This window comes from Dioszegia hungarica (genome assembly GCF_025882075.1).
Source record: "Dioszegia hungarica strain PDD-24b-2 chromosome Unknown MKK02contig_11, whole genome shotgun sequence".
NCBI classification, from domain to species: domain Eukaryota; kingdom Fungi; phylum Basidiomycota; class Tremellomycetes; order Tremellales; family Bulleribasidiaceae; genus Dioszegia; species Dioszegia hungarica.
This window is the reverse complement of record NW_026515771.1, coordinates 492694-515628: the sequence shown is the minus strand read 5'-3', so window position 1 is coordinate 515628 and position 22935 is coordinate 492694. Positions and strand designations below refer to the sequence as shown.

The window sequence follows — 22935 nt, the reverse complement described above, 5'->3', positions numbered from 1 at the left end:
ATGAGGACCCGGTAGCTGGAGCAGTTGAGGCGAGCTGTCCATCGCTCTGTACCGCCGACTTTTGCGTGAGGACGTTGACGCTCTGCTTGTAGCGCTGCAGCGCGTCTCTGCTGGCTGCGAGTTCAGCCTCGAGGTCTGAACATCGCTCCTTCGCCAGTGAGAGCTCTTCTTCCAGCTGTCGACAGCGTTCGCCTGCGGCATGAGCCGAGTCGCCCAATGACTCACCTTGCTCGCCTGTAGGTGCACTCTGCTCTGACCGAGGTGCCCTCTTGCGCCGCGCCCGCTCCACCTTTTCCAGGCTCAAAGTGAGCACGGCGATGGTCAAGCTGCGAGGTGACGTCCGCCTATCGAGCCAGGGATTCTTCTCTCCCTTGACAGGTGGTATCTGACATTGCGCCGCCCACACATCGATAAGGGAGGAGACGCATTCTGCCAGAGTTGTCGATGACACAGGGCAAGAGGCGAGGAGAAGTATCGCTTGATCTACAGTCAGCATTGCGCCAGAAATCAACTTACCCAGCTCTAGTCTCTGCTTGATCGTAGTAATGACAGGTGATTCCATGCGGTAGTCTGGCGGGCTCGTGTCATTGCATGATACCAAGCGCACCAGGACATACTTCTCGTCGTCAGAGAGAGAGCTCCGCAGAACTTCCCGGTCGAGATCGAGCGCCTCCTGAGCTTCGTCCGAGTCGTCAAGCTTCCGCTTTTGCGCGCGATAGTCTAGGCGTAGTACTCCGTCGCGTATAAAGTGGTGTAGACGGTGGTAGTTGACTTCATCCCTGGCGCGTCAGCGATGGTATTCTCCGCAACAGCTGTGTAGCTTACCCGCCGCTGTAGCCATGCTGGCCCCGCCGATCAGCGCACCACTTTGAGTACTGCTGCTGCCATGACTTTTCTGCGCTGTTGCTTGCGTCAAGCGGCATACTGAGCATAGTATGAGTGATGCATCATGAGCGGGGCCAGGCGTCATGCACTGTCAATGGCTTGTTTCGCGTGAGATGGTCTCACAGCCGCGGTTGCAGTAGCCGTGGGGTCTCCACAGGCTTTACGTACACCCAAAGTTGAGTGGAGGAGGTTCGACGATTCAAAGCGACCTAGCTTTTGCCTTCACACCATACCTTCACCTGCATGATACCCAGCAGTATAGCTCGTATACCGCGCACAGGGACCAGATCTACACCTCTACCAGCGATCACTATCGCTTCTATTCTCAGGCCCAATCTGTCGAGATCCCCCGAAGCCAAGCGCCCCCGGCTGGACAGGATGGCTTCAACTTCTGCGTTCGAGCACGGCGACTTTGGCAACTTTAAGCAACTCTCCTCCTTTGACATCAAGTATGCGCCGGTCAAAATTGGAAAGTGGCGGAGCGAAAAGACCGGTCTGAGCGTGGTCGTCGGGAGCTATGAAGGTGAGTCTTTGTGAGAGACCGTCGCTGATGATAGCGCCTATTGTGAGCTAATAAGGTGACAAAGCTGATTAGACTAACGGCCACTTTGCCATCGCTTCAGAGAGTAAGTCTAGACTCAGGTCTCGCTGACGACAGTCTTCGATGATACGGGCCGCCCGCACACCCTCGAACAGTAAGTCTCCTCAAGCCTTGCTAACGGAAGTCTCGTCTTTATGGGCTCCAAAAAGTACCCTTTCAAAGGCGTCCTGGACCACCTCGCCAACCGAGCGGGCAGTAACGGGACGAACGCTTGGACCGCCAACGACCACACCGCCTACACGATCGCCACTGCCGGGACCGAGGGTTTCCTCAAGATGTTGCCAAGTAGGTCACCCTTTGGCCTCGCTGACTTAGTCTACGTCGACCACATTCTGCACCCCACCATCACGGACGCTGACTACGTGACAGAGGTCCACCACATCAACGGCCAGGGCGAGGACGCTGGCGTGGTGTATAGCGAAATGCAAGCAAGGGAAAACACCGCTGGCGATTTGATGTCTTTAGAGTGAGTGCATTGCCAACGGTGCTGATCAGTGCTCAACGCCGACTCTACCCGGAGTCATCAGCCTACAGAAGCGAGACGGGAGGTTTACTCTCCGCCCTCCGCGTCCTCAGTGCCCAACAAAGTAAGTCGCGATAGGACCCGCTAATCCAGTCCGCGACTACCACAAGACCTACTACGTCCCTCACAATCTCTGCCTGGTCATCGACGGCGCTGTCCCCCTCCCTGACCTCTTCAAAGTCCTCAATGAAGAGGTCGAGCCGATGATCCTGGAAACCCTCACCCCTCCCACCGCATGGAAACGCCCATTCGTCGAAACGTCCACCTCGAACCCCCTCACCATCCCCACCTCCACCACCAAAGTCATCGAATTCATGGAAGAGGACGAATCCATGGGCGACATCAATATCAACTGGCTCGGTCCCCCGCCGATGGACTATGGCGCAAACCTTGCCCTCTCCCTAATCAACAAATACCTCACCCACTCCGCCACCGCCCCGCTCCAAAAAGCGTTCGTCGAGATCGCCAAGCCCTACTGTACCGGAATCAGCTTTTACGCCGAGGACCGGGTCAACAAGAATGAGCTCTCGTGCTACATCTCCGACGTGCCGATGAAGCACCTGGACACCATGCGGGACCTGTTCATGGACAAGCTCAAAACTATTGTTCAGGAGGGCAAGATCGACATGGACAAGATGGGCCTGTTGATCCGGCGGGACAAGCGCAAGCTCTTGAACGGGATGGAGACGGGAATCTCGAGCACGTTAGCCGACGCGGCGATTGGAGGTGAGTCAATCCTGGACGTCGCTGATAGATTTCCTCTACGGCGATATGCAGGGCAAAGACCTCCCCGACGCCTTTGAGGATTTGCGGGATTACGACGTCATCTCCAAGTACACCGAGAAAGACTGGATCTCCATTCTCGACAAGTAAGTCCATCTAGAACGCGCTAATCAGATACTACGTGTCCCAGCCGTGCCTCACCACGATCGGCAAACCGTCCGCCTCGCTTTCCGCCAAGATCGAGCAAGACGAAAAGGACCGTATCGCGCAGCGCAAGGCGGACCTCGGCGAGGACAAGCTCAAGGCGTACCAGAAAGCGCTGGATGCGGCCAAGGAGGAGTCGGACCGACCGCCTCCGGAAAAGATGATATCGGACTTTCCCCTTACCGATGTGAGTGAACGCTTGACATAGCTGACGATAGCCGAAAAGCCTTACCTGGGTCCCGGTCGAGACCGCGATCAATAATGCCCAGGGCGACGCGGTCCGCTCGGACCAGGGCGAGGTGCAAAAACACATCGACCAGGACGGCTCGGATCTCCCCTACCAAACCCACTTTTCCCACGTCAAATCCAACTTTGTCACGGTCACCGCACTCTTCGACACCATCGCCGTCCCGGCCGAGCTCAGACCGTAAGTCCAAGCAGGACACGCTAATAATAGCTACTTTTCCATCTTCCAAAACTCACTCTTCGCTTCCAGCGTCAAGCGCGACGGCAAGATCCTCTCCCACGAAGAGGTCGTGGATCAGCTTGACGAGTGAGTGTTGTATCGACATTGCTAACACCAGCTTCACCATCAGCCAAAACACCTACTTTACCTTCCGAGGTCGGTTCTCGGAAGTTCTCGTCGTCGAGATGAAGGTGGAAAAGGCGGAATATGAAAAGGCGATTGGGTGGATCAAGGATCTCATGACAGGGCTGATCTTTGCCAAGGATAGGTGAGTCACGTGTGACATGGCTAACCCCAGACTGGAGGTGATTGTCGCCAAAATGCTGCAGGAGTTGCCATACGAAAAGCGGGACGGCGCGCGAGTCGCGGACGCCTACCTCTACTCGCTCGCATACGACAATGCCAAGTCGACCTCCGAATCTTGCTCGCTTCTCAACATGTTGGAGTTCATCCCCGCCACCGCGCAGGCGCTCAAAGAGACACCCGACGAGGTCATCAAGAAGCTCGAGGGGGTCCGACAGTGCCGTAAGTTCACCTCTGGATGAGCTAAGATAGTGCTGGACCCTTCGGTCATGCGGGTGTCTGTCCGAGGCGACATTCTCGGCCTTCCCGAGCCCCGCTCCGCGTTGGGCAGGTCCTTCCTTCCCGTCAAGGCTGCACCTCTTACCAAAATATCCACAGCAAAAGATACACTCTCAGCGCTCGGCGAGAAACCCGCAAAGAAGGTAAGTCGCGCTGTACCCAGCTGATTCAGTGCATCATCGTCCCAATGCCGGCAATCGAGGGATCGTACTCGGCGCACTACGCCAAAGGTGTCGCTGGCTGGGATCACCCCGACCTCCCCGCCTTGACCCTTGCGATCGCTGTCCTCAACGCGAGCGAGAGCTATCTCTGGAAAGCAGTCCGCGGGAGCGGTCTTGCCTACGGCGCGAGCGTGTCTGCCAGCGCCGAGACTGGTCTGACGTCGTACAGCGTCTACAGAGTAAGCACACCGTTGACCCGGCTGACGTAGTCCCCAAACGCAAAGCAGGCATACGACGAGGCGAGAAAGGTTCTCGTTGGTCTTGTGGACGGATCTGTGGGTTTCAATCAGTCCCCGCTGATTGTAGGTCGAGCTCGAACAAAACATCGTCGACGGCGCCCGATCCAGCTTGACATACTCCTACGCGCGCGGCTCAGAAACGGTCGGCGCCGCAGCGAGCACCGCCTACCTCGACGAAGTCCTCAAGGGAGTTGGCAAGGACCAAAACAAAAAGATGCTCGAGACCTTCCCAGTAAGTCTAGCTTGGACTTTGCTGATTAGTCCATCACCCTCGACCAAATCCGAAATGTCATCAAGCTCTACCTCTTGCCGATCTTCTCCTCCGACACCTCGATCTGCGCCGTCACTGTATCATCTGGCAAGGCGGATGAGGTTGAGCAGGGGTTCAAGGACTTGGGATTCGAGACGGAGCGAAGGAGCTTGCCGGCGATGGCGGAGGAGAGTGAAAGTGGAAGCGAAAGTGGAAGCGAGAGCGGGAGCGAGAGCGAGTAATCTGCATGCACTTTACAGGGAGATCTCGGCAAGTCTCTATTCGGCTACTCAAAATCCGCGGTCGTTACGCTAAGCCAATCTCGCCCTCCCTCGACGCATTCTTGACAGCAGTCATCTCCATCGGGTTCGAATCGACCGAGCTCAAGCGACCATGACCCCTGAGCGGTTTCTTTTGCGTAATAATCGTGTCGGCCTATCATCAGCTTGAACAGTCTCCCACTCACATCGGTAGAGGTCTCGGTGGTGACCTGGATAGAACGGCCAGTCGACCAAGAGCGATCCTTCTGTAATCAGCAACAGCTAAGATCCAAACTTACCTGGCTGCTGACCGCGCTGAGCTCGTTGGACAGGCTAGCGGAGAGAGTGTTCCTCGCGTTGAGTGACGCAATGAAGCAGCAGGTGTACACCAGGGGAAAGCACCTAACGTCAGCCAGTCCCTGTAAGTACTCACATGAACAGTGAAAGATATTCTGCCGAGATCACCTGGGTGAATCCAACAAGGAAGGCGATGGCACTAACATCAGCTAATCCAAGGATTGGACTCACAATATTGTGGAAGGCAATTGCGTCTCGACGGCAAGGCTAAGTGTCAGCCTGAACATGCATCAACCTACACGGCGAGTCGTGAGAGCAAAGAGTCGGTCTCTTTCCAGCCGGTCCGAAGCTTGAGGAGTTTGTACACGATAAGCCCGCTAACAATAACATCGCTGGTCATCTGCCCGCAGATCTGGCGTTAGCTTGGGATGAGCGGCAACGTACAAAGACATAGTTGAACGCGTTGAAGATTTTCTGCTCTCAGCTCTGCTCAACCCCCAAACCTACTGCTTTGTTGCCGCCTGGATGAGGGTCACCGTATACCCAAATGAACAACATGACGGTGACCGAGGCTCCCAATGCGGCAGCTGTGGTGATCAAGCTGCGATCAGCTTGGTCTCTATTTGACCTACATCATAGTGCACAGCAGGATGGCGAGATAGACCGATCGGCCATGTAGATTCCAAGCCCGATGAGCATAGAAGCCCTGTCGTCAGCAGCGCTCGAGTAGAACTTACGACCACGAGCGCATAAGTAGCCCCGTCAAGCGGCCAGTTGAACGCGGTCCCTAAAATCAGCAGGATACAACCTTAACTCACACAGTGTATCCTCGGGGACGGGTATCTTGCCGTTGCGGACTATGAATAGTCGACAGTTGAAGAGCATGACACTGTCTTAACTACAGTCCATACTCAGACCTACTAGATGGTTGTGAGGGTTGCCAGAGTAGCGGCCAACTGAGCGTCAGCCTGCCCTCCAGTGGATCATACAATCAACGCCCGCATCGGCCTCTTCTCCGCCTTGTAGCTGAACTGGAGATAGGAAGCGAAGCATGACAAAAAGACACCGTATAGGAAGCAAGTGAAGACCAGACTGCATGTCAGCCGCCGATGTAGGACATGGAATTGACGTGCCCAGCAAACACCTGTCCCAGGAGGATTTTGGCGTCTTGCCAGAGTAGCCATTTCAAAAGTCCCGCCTGGTCCATTTGGGTAGGGATGAGGAGAGGTGAGAGGAGTAAGTAGGTGAATCAGGGAGAGTCAAGGCGTGAAGATATAACAGTTGCGGCAGTTGTGATCTCTACCGATCCCGATGAGATCGCAGGGCGCAGGCACGGCGCGCCCAGCCTAGCGTTAGATAAGCCTTCAGGCACGTCCATGTGGTGACATGAATTCGGTACTAATGAACTCCGAGGGATCCTTTCTTGTCAGCGTTTGCTTATGATGGCCAAGGTCAGCTTTGAGGAGGTCAATGCAGTGATGGCAGAACAAGTCAGTAACGATCAAGAGGGGGACGTGCCGGATGACATGCCGTCATGGAAATCCTATATTCTCGGAGCTCGCTCGTTGCGCGACCAGCTCAACTCCGCTCCGAGCTCGGAGGACTCCAATCATCGAGCCGAAGGCAGACTGCAGAGCTGACTGCAGGGGTATGAATAGTGACAAGCTCAAGCCCATCGAGAAACGGCAAGACCAACGCAGCACAGTTCTTGACGCTCTGATACCGCCGGTAGACCGGGCCGGCGGCACCGAGCGGGGCTATCGGGCGGGCCCGAAGTGGGGAATTATCCGCGATTTCCCCGCTCATGTACTTAAGCTGTCGTCCATCCCCTCTTGGCACCCATCCCCACATAATGTCGCCAACCCTCAGCAAAGAAGCCCAAACCCAACTCCAGACCCTCCTCGATGAGCAGGTCACCGCGGGGCACATGCCCAGCGTCCACCTCACGGTCGGCTCGCCCACCTCGGTCCTCTTCACTGGCCGGGCTGGTGTCCTCGACCCTCTGGACCCAGAGTCCCGCCAGACCAAGCCGGACGACACCATGTGGTTCGCCTCGACATCCAAGCTCATCACCTCGGTAATCTACCTGCAACTCGTGGACCGGGGACTGTTGACGCTCGACACGGATATGCGCAAAAAGTTTGCCCCGCTCGACAAGGTCGCGGAGCGGATCTGGGGCGGTGTCAAGGACGGCCAGCCGGTCTGGAAGGGGGAGTACAAGGGGCCAGTCAAGCTGGGATGGTTGTTGAACCAAAGCAGCGGGTTTGGCGGCGAGTTTGGGGATGAAGTGCAGGCGTGGAAAGCGTACAGCGATGTAGGCAAGGGGTTCGTCAACAGCTGCAAAGTGGTGCGTACGCTTGCCAACACAGCTGATTACAGGAAAACCTCATCAACACGCCAATCACCTTTGAGCCTGGAACCCACTATGAATACGGGAACGGCGCCGAGTGGCTCGCGCTCATGTTCCCGACGGTCGTGGGTGAAGAGTACGAGGCGTATCTCCAGCGGGAGGTATGCGGTCCGCTCGGGATGAAGGAGACCACATTCTATCCGTTTGGCAACGAGTGGGAGGACCGCTTGTTGCCGGTGAGGTGGGGCGATGGCACGGACGAGGGAGGAAAGCTCGACTGGAAGAAGCTGGAGGAAGTCAAGGGGCTGCGTGCGGAAGGTCTTTGCCTGCCTAGAACGTAAGTCTTGTCCGGCCAAGCTGACCGTAGCCGCGAAGAGATTGAATACCCCGCCGGCGGTGGAGGCGTCTACTCGACCACGGAAAACTACGCTCGCCTCTTGCAACACCTTATGGCGCACTACCTCTCGCTCTCGGACTCGTCCGTCCCTCGCCCCGCCTCGCCCCTCCTGTCCGACGCCTCCGTGGCGTCGCTCTTCAAAGGGACCCTCGCCGAATCGGCCTACCAGCCCATGGCCGACATCCTCAATCGGATCCGAGGCTTTACCGGCGCCGACACGCTCGAGGCAGGAGAGGCAGACTGGACGACTGGGATGGCCATCTTCCAGCCAAAGGGTCGAGCGCGAAGGGGAGACTTTGGCCGACACGCCGGCAGCGTAGGATGGGGCGGTGCAGCCGGGACCGAATACTGGATTGACCCGTCAGCGCAAATCTCTGTGAGTGAGGTCAGCGTCAGCGCTAATGTCAGGTGGTATGGACGACGCAGATGCTGCCGACGGGGAATCCCATGGTCGCTGCGGCCAAGCTGGAGGTGGAGAATCTGGTGTACAAGCTGCTCGCGGCGTAGGAGATGTATATGATTCAGGTGACTCGTCAGGGCCTCAACATTCTTGCTGATCTGCTCCTGTTGCGGTCGGTTGCTCGAGTGGGTGCTTGCGTCGGGCATTCCCTTGTCCAGCAGAGATTCAAGAGCGAAACAGCCAGAGACAAGCAGATATCAGATGTCTTGATCACAATGACGCATGAAGATCGGCAGGGACAGCTCCTTCCCCCCTGAGATTTGATTAACGTTTCAGACGAGTTTCATCCAAAGGGGTAATTTCGGCTCGTAATAGGCTCAGAATCCAGATCGCCCCTGGACTCCCCTGACGTCATGGGAGGAACGGCGGGTAAACAAGCTCACGCTCAAACCCGCAGCTTTTTCCTCCCTTTCACCTTTTGCATCTGTACTTCAACTTGGTCTCTTATCGCCACCTGCGTTCGTCATATAGCGCAGCGCCATCATGGTGAGTACTCACACTTTATGCAGTATCTGCGGTCGTTCCAAAGCTAATGTGTAGAGCGCCACGACAACCAATGGTACTGCTGACACCAGCACAGCCAACACTTCCACCTTTGTCGCAGCCGTTGTTGTGGCAGTCGTCGTCTCGGTGGCCTTCACGGTACGCCATGCCCCTTGGATTCATGTTCGCACCAAAGCTGATCAACAGACCCTCTGGATCGTCCTTCACGGCAACAAGAAACTCCGCCGGGTCTACCAACCCCGTACCGAGCTCGCCCCGGAAGGCAAGCGCCCAAGCGAACTTCCAGATGGTATATTTGCCTTCTGGAAGCGGGTCCTCACCACCCATGACCAGGACATCATCGTCGCCAACGGTCTTGACGCGTACTTTTTTTTAAGGTTTTTAAAGGTATTCGGCATCAAACTTCTCCTCCCCTACGTCTTCCTCACGGTCGTCATCTGCATCCCGGTCGCAGCGGCTCCCCCTACCGCAGGCCAACAGGGATTGAACATCCTCACCTTTGGGAATGTCTCGCCGGCGCACAGCGAGCGGCGGATCGCCCACTTTTTGGTCGCCCTCATCCTCATGGCCTACACCGCCTACACTCTCTTCCAAGAGTACCGTCACTTTGTCGAAATTCGCCAGGCATGGTTGACCTCGGCTCAGCACCTCACCCTCGCTCGGTCCCGCACCATCGCCGTCACGGGTCTCCCGAAAAACTACAACAACGAGACCAGCCTCAAGGAGCTTTCCCAAAGCGTCGGCGGTCTTACCCCTTCGGACTCGCGGACCACCCACGTCAACGGCTCTTCGGACACTATCGGCGGCGGGCCAAAGATCTGGCTCGCGCGCAAGGTGGATGACCTGGAGGATGTCTGGGGGGACCGCAATGACGAGTGCGCTCGGCTCGAGGGAGGGGTTGGCAAGCTGCTCAAGCTTGCCGCCAAGAATGATCGCAAGGGCAAGTCACCGGAGAAGAAGGGAACGGCGGACGCCGAGAGCGGTCACCCTGCCCACCGCTACGTGCTCCCTAAAAAGATGCCCAGCTGGAAGCAGGGTTTCCTCGGTCTCATTGGCAAAAAGATGGACCTCGAGACGTCCCCGGTCTTTATTGCAGAGCAAAACGACAAGCTCCGCGAACTGCGCACCAAGGAGTATGAGCTCGGTACCACGGCTTTCCTCCGGTTCGAAAGCCAGCACGAGGCGCACAACTTTGCCCGGCTCGCCAAAGACACGGACAAGTCTCTTCGCATGGTCAAGAGCCACATCGAGGTCGTCCCGGAGGATGTGCAGTGGGAAAATATCAGCCGCACCGCTGCTCAGCGCAAGGTTGCCACTGCCATCTCCTGGGCATTGACCATCGGACTCATCATCGTTTGGGCGGTCCCCGTCGCTTTTGTCGGTGTCCTCTCCAATGTTGACGAGCTCTGCCTCAAGGCCTCGTGGTTGGCTTGGCTTTGCCGCCTTCCCTCTCCCGTCCTCGGTATCATTCGCGGTGTCCTTCCTCCCGTCCTCCTCGCGGTTCTCTTCATGCTCCTCCCTATCGTACTCCGAATCTTTGTCAAGTCCCAGGGAGAAATCCGAAAAAGGTGAGCCATAGTCCGAATTAGCTGACGATAGTGACACCGAGCTCAAGCTCTTCACCCGGTACTGGCTGTTCCAGGTCATCCACGGTTTCCTTATCGTCACCCTCGCCTCTGGTCTCATCTCAGCTCTGAGCAACATTGGCAGCATGGCGGGCAGCATCCCCACCCTCCTCGCCGAGAAGCTGCCCTCGGCGTCCATCTTCTTCTTGACCTTCATCCTTACCACCACCTTTGCCAACGCTACCAAGGCGTTCGCCCGGGTTGTGCCATTCGTCATGTACCTCCTCTCCGGCCTGCTCAGCGGAAACACACCCCGAAAGTTCTACATTCACCAAGTAAGTCCTGACAAAGACGTTGCTGACGTCAGTTCAAAATGCAAAACATCATGTGGGCGACCATCTTCCCCCCCATCTGCCTCCTCATTTGCGTCACCATCGTCTACTCGGTCATCCAACCCATCATCACCGTCCTCACCTTCCTTGCATTCTGCATCCTCTACGCGGCGTACAAGTACCAACTCGGCTGGTGCTGCGACCAGATCGACTATCTCGAGACCGGCGGGCTCTTTTACATCCGCGCCCTCCGTACGGTCTTTGTCGCCCTCTACCTCGAGGGGATCTGCCTCGCTGGGCTCTTCTTCCTCTCGAGCGATCAATTCGGGAACCGGTCCAAATCCGGTCTGGCCTGCGGTGTCATTATCGCCCTCGCCGTCGTCGCCATTGCCTGCTTCCAGTTCTACATTGACTGGTTTGCATTCAAGGCCCCCTTCCTCCAATACGTCCACTCCACCCACCACACCAAGGGAGGCGAGCGGCTCGCCGAGCCCAAGGCGCAGCCCGACGCCCACACCGATGAGGCCGGCGCGCAGTACGGCAACACCTCTGGTTTCCACGACCGGGCGTTTGACCACCCCGCTTTGTGGAAGAAGCAGCCAGTGGTTTGGATCGCGGATGACGGGTTGGGGCTGGGGAGGGACCAGGCGGACAGGATCAACAGCAAGCAGGTCGAGGCGAGCACTGAGTATGCGAGCATGGACAGCGAGGGCAAGTTGGCGGTACAGAGGGGGCCGCCTGATGAGGCGTGGTATGGTGGTTTCAGTGCTTAGATCCAGATAATTTAACGACGTGGTAATGACGCGAATACATGGCGTATGCATATAGGTCTGTTACGCTGTGTTTGACAGGTCGAGTCAAAGTGGCGACATGAGCGGCCGCTTGACAGCTCGCGGCCAGATCTTACGGCTCCACCGCAGCAGTCATCAGGCACGAGGCGAAGAAGGTTCCCGGTTAACGTTCCCGCGTGTCTCGGAGGTAATTAGGGTCTCAGAGATGTCGTCACTGAGTGAGAGTCAGATCTGCACCCGGCACTCACTCGGCACATCCACAGCTGATCTCATATCAAAAAAGAGGGTGTTCTCTGTTGTGATCATACTTCAACCCCCAAGCGCAAGAAAGCCAAAGCAGCAGGAACTGCAGGCTGAGCCACACTCATCTTCTCGGACATCACACATCTGCTATTCCCGTCCCGCTCGGACTCACCCCTATCATCACTCTCCCCTTCGCAACCTCGCTCAATATGGCTGGACCATCAAGAGGCAAGTCAACACTCGACATTGCTAATCTCAGTGATCCCAGCACGGAACGAACTGGACGACGAGGAAGATTACGGATTCCGGTTCGGTCAACTCACCATGGACGACGAACGTTTCCGGTATGATGGCTTCAACCCTGCCTTCTCCCCTCGGCCCGCGTATCCCACCTATACGCATTCACCCTATGCGCCATCCTCCTCTTACGCCCCATCGCAATCACCCTATCCCACATCGCCCGTCCCTCAATCGCCCTACATCCCACACATTCAGCAATCACCCTTCATCCCTTATCAGCACTGGACGCCGCCCATGAGCCCCGTCCAGCGCCGACCCGAGACCTGGCAGTACACGCCACCTGCGCAGTTCTACACGCCCTACCAACCCCAATTCGAGACTCCTCCACAGAAGTTTCGCAATCGCGAGTCCTGGAACGGGCCCAAGCAGGAACCTGACCGCGAGCGAAAGCCGTATCACCCCCTGCCTCCGGCAAAGCGAAGCGATTGGGTGATGTGGGTGGGCAATGTGTAAGTCTAGCTTTGAACGAGCTGATGTAGTCCCCAAAACACGTCCCACGAGGAATTATGGCGCTACTTCAATACCACTGTTCCTCCCGGCAACTCCCCATGGAAAGGACCATCGTCCATCTTTCTGATATCCCGCTCGTCCTGCGCATTCGTCAATCTCTCCTCGCAGGAAGACCTCGACAGGGCGGTCAACTTTTTCAACGGCCGACCGTTGCGGGGATGGGATATGCGATGTCCCCGCATGGTGTGTCGGGTGCGGCGAAAAGATGACGATCTGCGGGCGGGAGTGGGAGCGCAGAGGGGGACGGGAATGCACCGGGAATGGGTCAAGGCGAGCGGACCTGTGAGCCCGGCGGCGATGGAAGCACCACCAGAGGGCGAGGGGAGGCGTCGTGAATCCATCGTCCAGGCGCAGGCGGAGCAGCAAAAGCACCAATCCACCAACAGCTACGCCTCGACCAACTCGTCCTTCCTCACCCGTCACTTTCCCAAGCGTGTCTTTATACTCAAAAGCACGAGCGTGGCGGAGCTCGAGGAGAGTGTCGCCAAGGGGACCTGGCGGACACAGCGGCACAATGAGCCCATCCTCGACCAGGCGTTCCGCACCGCCCCAGAGGTTTATCTCATCTTTGGCGCCAACAAGTCGGGCGAGTTCTTTGGCTACGCCAAGATGGTGGAGCCGATCGACAAGGAGCGTGCTGCTGCCAGGTTGGCAACGATGGAGGAGACGCCCGAAGTCGACCTCCTCTCCTCACCGGTGCCAATGTCATCGCCGACTTCCCTGACGCCGGCGGATGAGGAGCCCTCGTTTGATATAAAGAGCGTGACCAATCCCGTCAAGCCACGTCACTCTCACGGTCATCATTCGGTCGCTTCTGCGCCGGCAGATCTCCGTCCTACCACACTGGATCCAAAGCTCCTCCAACGGTCCGGTATGGCCGGCCCTATCGCTGCTCTGCGGGCGGCAGAGCGCAACGCCATCGTCAATACCGAGCCGGGTACGTCGGACCGGAAGCAGGAGATGGACAATGAGGGAGTCTTGAGGAAAGATACGATCCCTTCGCCCGAGCCCAAGGCGTTGGATCTGGAGGAGGGGATGGGGTTCGAGTTCAAGATTGAATGGGTCAAGGTCAAAGGGTTACCATTTGGGCAGACCAAGCACTTGCGGAACCCGTGGAACTCGGATAGGGAGGTCAAGATCTCTAGGGACGGGACAGAGGTTGAGCCAAGTGAGTTCGACATTGACGGCGCTGATGTAGACGTCGGTACCTTGCTTCTTGCCGAGTGGGACAAGTTGTGAATGGATCTACCATCATCATATACGATCTAGCTGTATATTAGATGTAATACATGGGCATCTCCTGCAGTATCATACACGATTTAGATGTATATAGTAAATGGCACCTTGAGGCCGATCAGTCAACGTTGTACAAGCTCACAATGATAAGCCGCGGGAGGGGTAAACGCAAAACCGCCTGTCTACACAGAGTATAGTAGGCACATCCTGATCGAGGCTGTAGGTTTGGCGGGTCGCGAGTACGAGGGTGAGAGGTGAAAACGAAAGAAGCTGCGGCGCGTGTCGCGAGGCAAGGGGCCAAGGCAGAGCTCCAGATCTCCAGAGCTCGCGCACAGCCGAAACAACACACCTCCACCGCGCGTGATCAAACTTCACTTCACCCATCATCATGAGTCAATCCGGCCCTCCCGCCGACGCAAAGCAAGCCCAAGCCGCCGCCCTAGCAGAACTAGAAGCGGCGCAGCGGAAAAAGCGCGCCATCGATACCAGCCTAGTAAGCCCCCTGCCAACCGTGCTGATAGGCAAACCTCGAAACAGCAATCTACAACTTTGAAGGCAGCTACCTCGAAGAGACCGCCGCGTCGGGAGGCAACATCATCAAGGTGAGTCCAAGTAGACTGTGCTGATCAGGGATTTGACAATTACCTCAAACCCAACACGACGGCCACCAAAAAGAAGCAGGACAATATCGAGGCGGACCGGTTATTCAGCATGAGCAGCGGGACGCATCAACAAGTGGGTTTTGGTAGAGCTCTGCTGATAGAGCTTGGACGCCAAGGCGCATTCTGATCAGATGGCTTACATGACGAGGCGATAGGTGATGAAGGAGCGGCTAAATAGGTTGTACATATGATAACTAATCGTCTCTTGGTACGACATCATACCCTCGACTCTCCGCAGGGTCCAGCTCCCCCTCTCCAAGCTGGACAGGCCGCCCAGAACAGAACGGCGCCAATAGCCCATTAAACACAAACGTCCCATACCTGACGTCAGCTCGCCCAACCAAAACTTACACTAGCATCGCAAACCCTGCCACCTGCAGCAGCGAGAATGGCCAGACCAAATGCTCCCACCCCACTCCCAAGCTGACCACCCATATCCCCAACGTCCTGCACGTGTCGATAGTGCTCCGAGTCGTCGCGCTGACCCTGGTTGTGACGCTCAATCCGAAATAGTTGAAGGCGCCGATGCTAAAGCAGATTGCAAGCGATAGCCACATCACGCTAGGTGTCGAGGTGATTTGGTGCCATCCGCGGGGAATGTCAAAGTAGTCGGACCGGTCGCGGAAGAGATAGAGGATCGGCATGCCAACAAGGGTTGTTATGAGACCGAAGAACCCTTCCAGAGTGACGGCGACCTGCATCAGCATTGTCAAGGTCAACTTACCAATGGCTCGGTGTGGTATCGCGACATGATCTTCTCCTCGACCACGTACTGCGTCGCGGTGAATACCTGCGCAAACAAGATCAAGGCAACGCCGAGGGCCACCTTGGCCGCTTCGTCATCGTTTGCACTGAGGGAAGTAACGCTCCCGTGCTGCGCCAGACTGCCGGAAAGTCCCACCAGGCACACCCCCAGAGTGACAATGAAGAGCGCCGCCCACTGGTAGAGGTAGAGGTAACGCTTGAGAAATATCCGCGAAAGTCCGCCGACCCAAATGACCAATGCCCCGCGGCTCATCTGGTACACCGACACGGGAGTGAGGATCAGGCCGACGTTCATGAGGGTAGTGCCGCAGACTAATCAGCGACGTCGGTGGTAGACTCACTGTCAAAGAAGGCAGGGAACCACATCCAGCCCATCCTCCATCCGCTCAGCGTCTCCTCCTCTTCTCCCTCGTCCTCGCCGACGGGCGCGTACTGGTGCTTGTTGCGCCGCTGCCATAGGAGCGGTACACAGCACAGAAATTCGCCGATAAACATGCTACAGTCAGCCTGCTCGCTCGAGCTCTCACTTCAATGTCTGCCATACCTACATCAGCTACGTCCTCTCTCGACTTACTGGCTGCTCAAAGTCGACCCGGGCGGTATCGCAGTGCTCGACGCATTGCTTGTCTTGCCATTTGGTCCTGGGGTCAGTGCGGTTGAGGAAGGGCTTACAATAGACTATTTGCGCAGCCGGTGAGGAACATCCCCACCACCAGTGTAGATACAGTCTGCGATGGCATCCTAGTGAGAGGCGTGTGAATGTAGGGGGGTAACAACAGTTGACCAGAGGGTGGTTGAATGCATGATGAGGTGTTTACGTTACGCTGAGGTATTGTACGTAAATCTCCACTTGCCACCCACAATATTGTTACCCTAGTCAGATGTCCATCATTCTTCATCCATCACATCAACATGGACCCACCCAAACCCAAACAGCCCAAATCAGACACCATCGAACAGCTCTCGCAGCTCCTGGCAGAGCTCGAAGAATCCCCCGACAATGTCCCTCACCGCCTCAAAGCCATCGACCTGATGGCCAACCTCGACCTCGCCTCCGAGCAGCTCGACTCCCTGGAGAAGCTGTCTGATCTGATCATGCTCAATGAAGGTAAGCCCTCCAAGGAAAAGCTGATCGTAGCCCAATGGAACACCTACTTTGACCTCCAAGACGAGGTCACCACGCTCGACGGCCTCGCAGACATGCTGGAAAAGTATGACCGCGCCGAGCAAGACTACCAAGGTGAGCCTTGTCAGAACGAGCTGATATAGTCCTCTCCATACCCGCCAGACATATCCGCTTCCTCCGTCAACAGCACCCCGGCGAGATTGCCGACTTTCTCACGCCCGACACCCTTCGCGAAATGATGCAGTCCATCCTCGGCCGGTTTCCCCACACCCAGCTGTGGCAGCTATGCCTAGAATGGGAAATGGAGCAAGGCTCAAACGAGCGGATCCACCAATTCTACCAGGAACGCCTCGCCGTTCCCCATCCAGGTGAGCGAATGCCCGTTCAAGCTGATTAGACATGCAATCCACTTTCGACGCCTATTCAACCTTTTGCAGTGCGCAAATCGACTATGAGGATAGACTTGTCGCGGCGACGCAAGCCTCGCAACCAGCCAAACACCTCATGTCGGGCGAGCGCCGATACGGCAAAGTCAGGCAGGACTTTGAGGATGCCTTGGTGAGTGCATCTTATGTGTCGCTAATTAGATCGCAACGCCAGATGCCATCAGCCAGGGCGCCATCTTCAACGAGTACATCCACTGGGAGACCGACAGCAGAGCCAAGCAGCCAAATCCTGTCCTCGCACAGCAAGTGTTTGAGCGAGCAGTGGCCATGTGGGCGACCGCCGCGGCCGAGGCTGCGGCTGCCGTCAAGCAGGCCAAAAAGCTCCAGCGAGGAAAGAAGAAGCCAGTGGTGGAGGTCACAGACGACCAGGTGGACCCGTACAAACTGGCCGAGGCGGATGTGTGGGCCAAGTATGCTGCTGCGTCGGACGACCCGCAGGCGGTACTAGAGCGAGCGGTTCGAGCGTGTCCTAGCAGCGGAATGCTCTGGAGCAGATTATTAGCAGAAAAGGCAAGTTGTGCTTTTCACAGCTGATATCAGGAAGACGAAGCCATCTACGAAAAAGCGCTATCCTTTGGCGTCATTACCGGTACCGAGCTCCACCTCTACTGGGCAAGCCACCTCAGCCGCTCCTCTGGCGACGTCTTGCCAACCATCATTCGCGGACTGGAACTGAATGGTAAGTCCAACTCGAATGCGCTAATCAGACCCATCGTGCAAGTTGGAAAAGTTCCTCCTCGAATGGGCCGAGACCCGCTCCCCGGACCACCTGGACCAAGCCCTCGCTCTCGTAGAGAAACCCAGCAAGGCGCGCTCCTCATCGTACCAGATGGCTCTGCTGCGTTCCGGCATCGAGACCCGCCGCGGCAACCTCGCCCAATCCCGACACATCCTCACCACTGCCATGCAGCGGTCCGATCTGGACTGGCCAGAAATGGTTTACGAATCGTTGACCCAGCTCGAAGCTGTCCACGGCGATCTCGACAGCATCAAATCTAGCCGGATGCTGATTGAGCGCGAATCGGAAAAGCTCGCCAAGCGCCGGCAAAAGGCGTACGTCGAGTACCAGCCTGCGCCTGCCGATGCAGCCCCCGCGGCAGCTCCAGCTCCAGCTCCTGAAGAAAAACTCCAACGGTAAGTCGCCCCAGACAAGGCTAATCGTAGTGACCGCGAACATACCACCGTCGTCGTCAGCGGCATTGCCGACACCGACCGAGACCGGATCGAAGCCTTTTTCTCAGACGTGAGTCAACGCCCGTTCAAGCTAATGTAGTGCGGGCCCATTCGCGAAATCATCAGCAAACCCAACGCCGCGTTGATAGAATTCAAATTCGTCGATGCCGTCCCCGCCGCGCTTGCGCGAGATCGCAAAAAGCTCGACACGCACGTCATCAACGTCTCGGCGTTGTGGCGGTCGACCCTCTACGTGACCAATCTCCACGGCGACGACGAGTCTATCCGCGCATTGTTCTCGCAACACGGCCAAGTGCTCGATACTCGCTGGCCGAGTCTCAAGTATAAGGCCACTCGGCGATTCTGCTACGTCACCATGGACTCTTCAGTAAGTCGACGCCAAGCCTAGCTGATAGACTTCCGCCATGAACGCTCTAGCACTGGACGGAACGCAGTCTGGCGAATTCGCCCTCAGCGTCAAGATCTCCGACCCACAGGCAAAGGCCAAGCGCTCCGATTCCACATCGCTCTATGTCAAAAGTCTCACCCCCCAGACGACAGAAGCGGATCTTAGGGAGCAATTTGAAAAGGTGAGCCCAATGCGATCTCGCTGACCTCAGTTTGGGACTGTCAAATTCATCAAGCTCGGCTACGATACCATCAAACAAATCTGCAAGGGCTTTGCTTTCGTTCACATGTCTACAGAGGTGAGCTACAACGTGACAACGCTAATTAGGCCGAAGCACATGCCGCACTCGCCCTCGACGGGGCCGCTCTCAACGGCAAGCTCCTCAACGTCAGCATCAGCGATCCCAATCACAAAAAGCCGGAACCCAAACCGGAATTCGTCGACAAGAAGCAGCGGCAGATCCGCCTGCACAACATTCCCGAAGGCACCCAGGAGGGTCTCCTCCAGCAGGCGCTGGAAAAGATTGTCCCCGTCAAGCGGCTGGAAATGTTTGCCAAGCAACGCGAGGCTTTGCTAGAGTTGAAAGAAGCCTCGGTGAGTACTGTCCTGAATGAGCTGACGTCAGGATACTGGCAAGCTCTTGCTCCGCTCGGAACCCTTCATCTTCAACGACACCACCATCTCCTTTACCGAACAGAGCAAATCGGACGCCCCAGCCTTTGCGCCTCGCGTGCGTAAAGGCAAAGCCCTCGGCAAGGGTCGCCAGGCTCCAGCGGACAAGGTGCTCGCGCCGTTGACGGGTGGAGACAAGGGGCAGGACGATTTCAGGGCCATCGTCATGGCAAAGAATACGCAGCGGCAGGGGAATTTGGAAGCAAACTTGGGGAAGCGGGCGGCAGAGGCGGACGAAAGAGAGGGGAAAAAGGCTAGAACAGAGTTGTAGACTACGACCAGCACTTGATCCAGGCCAAAAGCTCTCTAATTACCCAAATAGAACCAATTGGCAGTAATGCTTCACTAGCCCCTTCCATCTTGGGTGTCGTCTTTCCCGTTCAGAACCAGCTTCGCAGCCAATACTTGATCCGAAACCACCAGCTCCCTTGCCACCCTGGTTCCCTGTCATCCGTGCCAACCCACATCCGTCCTGTTCCCCGCTTGGCGCCTCGTCCCAACACCCTGACCGCCGCGTCCAGCTCTGGATCGCGAGTACGTGTCAACACCCACTGCCGGAGTCCCTCCTGGAATGGATTTGGCTCAAACCCCAACCCCTTCATTGTCTGGACCGCGTCCCGCATAAAATCCAAACTCCTGTCATCAGCTCAACCTGACATCGACTCACCCTGACTGTTGAAACACCGCATCGTCAATCTCCCACACCACTCGTTGTCCCTTCCCGATTTGCAGTCTCAACGCCGCTTTGAGTCCATGGAAGAATGGTTCGGTTCCGGATGAGTACCACCGCACGAGAGTCTCAGTATCGGAGCGCCCAGGATCTGAGATGAAGGCCTGAAATGTCGACCGGCGAACGCTCAAATGATGAGCGTGGGCTTGCGACCGTATCTCCGCCTGGACTTTGGTATAGGCTGGCCGATCCGCCGGGGAAACCTTTGCCAATGTTGACGTGATGTAGTCCGACTCGGCGTCGCTGGAGAAGTAGAACCTCTGGCAGTGCTGGGCGAATACTTCGAGGTCGGGGCTCATAGTGTTCTGCGACAGGATAGGAATATGCTAGCAATACAGTCGTAACAGCAGTCGTGAAATAAGGTTTAAGGAATGCGGTGCGCGCATGCCCTGCTTGGCCGGCCCTGCTTGGCCGGGCGCCGGGGCCCGGAGGCATACTCGGGGTTAGTTTGTCGGTCGCAATAGCTGTCGCAATCTGTCGCAACACAACGACATTAGCGATACAAAGACGTCTTTCCAGACGTTGAACGTTGATGAGACGTTGACTACAAGGACGACCCTATCCTCAGACCACGACTCAGCTCCAGAAAATGGGCAGAAATCGTAAGTCCTCGACCTCGCCTCGCTGACCTCAGTCTCTCTCTTTGAGCGGTACGCCCTCACACGAACACAACTAGGCTTCAGTCCAGTGATATCTATTGTCGTCACCTACCCCATCGACAAGGTCCCCACGGCGCAGTCTCTTGAAGACCGCCTCGCCCATCTCCAGACGGTATGGCCCCACCTTCACGCGCAAATCGTAGATGCGGACGCTACTCCCTCATGGGCAGCGGGTACACCTTGCTCGTTTGTCAGACCTGGTGAATCACCCTCCAAAGACCTCGAAGGGATGCTCCGCGAGGAGAACCAATACAAAGACGGCCCCATGCTCCAGGTGACGCGCTACACCTCTCACCTCGGCTTCACTATCCGTCACGAGCTGGCGGATGGTATCGGTGCGCTGCGTCTGGTCCACGCCATCCTATCCACCGAGACCTTTTCACCGGAATCCACACCCCCTGCCCTGGAAGACGTCGTCAATCTCAAGGTCCCCACTCTATCGCTTCTTGGCATCCTCTTTGACAAGCTTGTCCTCGGCAAAATCTGGCCCACACCCGTGTGGCCAGAGACCAAACCCACTGGATCCAATCGCCTCTCACTAATATCCCTCTCCCCCTCCCTCCTCGATCGCGTCGAGGCCGCGCGCAAGATCCACGCTCCCACTACCTCCATCCATGCAGTCATCACCACAGCGTGGACCCTGGCGCTCCAATCGGTCGTTGGCCCCGCCACTTTCACTGCCGGGACACCTCGGAGCGAGCGCCAGGCCTCCTACTGCCTCGGCAACTATGTCACATCCTCTGCCTTCCGCTTCACCCCCCACATCCTCCAGCAGCCGTTCTGGCAGATCGCCACCCAAGTCGGTCTCAGCCTCAAAACCGGGACCGACAAGGCCCGCCAGAATGTTGGCATGCTGGCGTATGTGCCTGCGGGGTGGAAGGAGTATTGGCAAGAGGAAGCTGGCAAGCCGTACGGGGACAGCTGGGAACTGAGCAATCTCGGCAAGACCACGTTGCCTGCTGGGGCACTGGACATGGCTTGGGCGCAGCCCGCTCCAGTGGTTGGCGCAGCCATGAACGTCTCGGCGATGCGCCATGACGAAGGGATGCGACTGTGTGTCACCTGGAAAGATGGCCTGTGCGATATCCCGGCGGTCACGCAAGAGTTTATTAGACTTCTAGATTAAGCATCCTCTTCCTCCTCTTCTGCTATTGGCATGGGCGCCCCTCTTGCAATCCTGCGCGGCTCTTTATCCTGTGATGGAAACCTCGCCGCCTTGGTTTCCACCCGCCGACTCCCTTTCGCCCCCTGTCCATACCCTCCCGCATAATCCTCATCCTCCCACTCGTCATCCTTTCCGTGAAAGACATCTCGCACCGGTTTGAGCGTGACACGCTTATGCAGCGGGCTGCCCTTGCGATGTATTTGCCGAGCCAATGATTCCGGCCGCTCATCTCCGTCTATAGAGCTCGCCCGGCTAGATTGATTACTTGGGGGATGGTCTGGAATGACACGAATGTGACGTATCCGCTTGCTCGCCGTGCCTTGTGGGGGACGGCGCTGATAATTATGCAAAGGGCTGGCCGGTTGAAGACTATTCCGCCGTTCGGGAAACTCGTACGTTTGTTCCCGATCCGACGTGGGTGTTTGCGAACCGTGGCTTTTCTGACTTGGCCGACGGCCGAGACCAAACTCGTGGATAGAGGTAATGCTGGACCGGCGGGAGTTGACCGAAGAGGATCGGCGTGAGTAGATGGGTCGATCGATAGATGACCGCCGCTGGTTGACGCGATTGACATGAGGTGTCCTCGCTGCGATACCGCGGGAAAGGACGATACTGGGGGGTTTGCGTTTCCGTTCCTGGTCAAAGAATTGGCGGAACGTGGACCAGCTGGTCCACATCGAGTCCCGCTTGAGCTTGGAGTCTGGGCGGATGGGTTGGGGTTTGACCAGTTTGGATGGCGACGCCACAGGTGGTGACAGGGGCGACTCCATGGGCGTCCGCAACTTTTCCCTCTCTTCCCTCGCGTACGCCGCCAGCTTGTCTCGCTTCTTGGCATCACTCGCCTGCTTGGCTGCGATATACTCGTCCGTCTCGCCCCGCTCCGCCTGCTTGGCTCTTAGTAGCCACCAATAGGATGACGCCGAGTCGCAGGCGTCATTCTCCACCGAATGCTGGAGTTGACCTATGTCGATTCCGAGATCGTTGAGTTGGTTGAGGAGGTATTTTTCGGAGGGAGTGGAGAAGGGAGGTGGGCGCTGGATTCGGAGCATGGCTGCATAGTCCTCGGGGAGGGCATGGACCGAGTGGTGGGAGTGGCGCCGTTCCAAAGACATTGTGGAGACGGAGCGGCGCTTAGTGCGGGATGGGGTGCGGTGCGCGACGGGTAAGTGCAGAGTATCGCCAAACTCTT

At 57.0% G+C, this 22935-nt stretch overlaps 10 protein-coding genes across 10 annotated transcripts; 7 read left to right on the top strand and 3 right to left on the bottom strand.

Moving 5' to 3' along the window:
* Positions 1-1263: 1263 nt before the first annotated feature.
* MKK02DRAFT_16083 (cytoplasm protein) lies at positions 1264-4936 on the top strand (the record flags this gene model as incomplete). Its single annotated transcript, XM_053085575.1, has 18 exons — positions 1264-1408; positions 1443-1450; positions 1481-1511; positions 1544-1580; positions 1611-1952; positions 1982-2073; positions 2103-2735; positions 2764-2878; positions 2907-3123; positions 3155-3363; positions 3394-3489; positions 3521-3670; positions 3701-3927; positions 3958-4127; positions 4157-4384; positions 4415-4480; positions 4512-4676; positions 4706-4936. 18 exons carry the CDS (start codon positions 1264-1266, stop codon positions 4934-4936), a joined length of 3162 nt encoding a protein of 1053 aa, XP_052944538.1.
* Positions 4937-5000: 64 nt separating this feature from the next.
* MKK02DRAFT_37637 (uncharacterized protein) lies at positions 5001-6458 on the bottom strand (the record flags this gene model as incomplete). The annotated part of the gene is made up of 14 exons (XM_053089721.1): positions 5001-5129; positions 5161-5220; positions 5254-5356; positions 5388-5450; positions 5483-5518; positions 5551-5663; positions 5696-5725; positions 5759-5852; positions 5884-5957; positions 5989-6038; positions 6070-6140; positions 6173-6207; positions 6241-6343; positions 6394-6458. The coding sequence occupies 14 exons, from the start codon at positions 6456-6458 to the stop codon at positions 5001-5003; spliced, it is 1026 nt and encodes a 341-aa protein (XP_052944537.1).
* A 645-nt stretch (positions 6459-7103) lies between these two features.
* Positions 7104-8505, top strand: MKK02DRAFT_27916 (beta-lactamase/transpeptidase-like protein; the record flags this gene model as incomplete). The annotated part of the gene is made up of 4 exons (XM_053087436.1): positions 7104-7598; positions 7631-7938; positions 7969-8374; positions 8407-8505. The coding sequence occupies 4 exons, from the start codon at positions 7104-7106 to the stop codon at positions 8503-8505; spliced, it is 1308 nt and encodes a 435-aa protein (XP_052944536.1).
* A 436-nt stretch (positions 8506-8941) lies between these two features.
* MKK02DRAFT_27915 (uncharacterized protein) lies at positions 8942-11632 on the top strand (the record flags this gene model as incomplete). The annotated part of the gene is made up of 5 exons (XM_053087435.1): positions 8942-8944; positions 8999-9100; positions 9149-10530; positions 10562-10862; positions 10895-11632. The coding sequence occupies 5 exons, from the start codon at positions 8942-8944 to the stop codon at positions 11630-11632; spliced, it is 2526 nt and encodes an 841-aa protein (XP_052944535.1).
* Positions 11633-12427: 795 nt separating this feature from the next.
* On the top strand, positions 12428-13942 carry MKK02DRAFT_16484 (YT521-B-like domain-containing protein; the record flags this gene model as incomplete). The annotated part of the gene is made up of 2 exons (XM_053085638.1): positions 12428-12642; positions 12673-13942. The coding sequence occupies 2 exons, from the start codon at positions 12428-12430 to the stop codon at positions 13940-13942; spliced, it is 1485 nt and encodes a 494-aa protein (XP_052944534.1).
* Positions 13943-14327: 385 nt separating this feature from the next.
* MKK02DRAFT_27913 (histone acetyltransferase subunit NuA4-domain-containing protein) lies at positions 14328-14756 on the top strand (the record flags this gene model as incomplete). The annotated part of the gene is made up of 4 exons (XM_053087434.1): positions 14328-14432; positions 14461-14541; positions 14570-14674; positions 14703-14756. The coding sequence occupies 4 exons, from the start codon at positions 14328-14330 to the stop codon at positions 14754-14756; spliced, it is 345 nt and encodes a 114-aa protein (XP_052944533.1).
* Positions 14757-14795: 39 nt separating this feature from the next.
* Positions 14796-16106, bottom strand: MKK02DRAFT_16412 (uncharacterized protein; the record flags this gene model as incomplete). Its single annotated transcript, XM_053085629.1, has 7 exons — positions 14796-14922; positions 14953-15296; positions 15326-15678; positions 15708-15862; positions 15894-15910; positions 15941-16007; positions 16039-16106. The coding sequence occupies 7 exons, from the start codon at positions 16104-16106 to the stop codon at positions 14796-14798; spliced, it is 1131 nt and encodes a 376-aa protein (XP_052944532.1).
* A 172-nt stretch (positions 16107-16278) lies between these two features.
* MKK02DRAFT_37632 (uncharacterized protein) lies at positions 16279-19463 on the top strand (the record flags this gene model as incomplete). Its single annotated transcript, XM_053089720.1, has 13 exons — positions 16279-16474; positions 16505-16606; positions 16636-16860; positions 16986-17050; positions 17107-17379; positions 17479-17617; positions 17646-18072; positions 18103-18181; positions 18212-18499; positions 18528-18701; positions 18732-18818; positions 18848-19114; positions 19146-19463. 13 exons carry the CDS (start codon positions 16279-16281, stop codon positions 19461-19463), a joined length of 2640 nt encoding a protein of 879 aa, XP_052944531.1.
* A 109-nt stretch (positions 19464-19572) lies between these two features.
* On the bottom strand, positions 19573-20221 carry MKK02DRAFT_37631 (uncharacterized protein; the record flags this gene model as incomplete). Its single annotated transcript, XM_053089719.1, has 2 exons — positions 19573-19828; positions 19860-20221. The coding sequence occupies 2 exons, from the start codon at positions 20219-20221 to the stop codon at positions 19573-19575; spliced, it is 618 nt and encodes a 205-aa protein (XP_052944530.1).
* A 290-nt stretch (positions 20222-20511) lies between these two features.
* MKK02DRAFT_37630 (uncharacterized protein) lies at positions 20512-21597 on the top strand (the record flags this gene model as incomplete). Its single annotated transcript, XM_053089718.1, has 3 exons — positions 20512-20524; positions 20557-21532; positions 21570-21597. 3 exons carry the CDS (start codon positions 20512-20514, stop codon positions 21595-21597), a joined length of 1017 nt encoding a protein of 338 aa, XP_052944529.1.
* Between the last annotated feature and the right edge of the window lie 1338 nt (positions 21598-22935).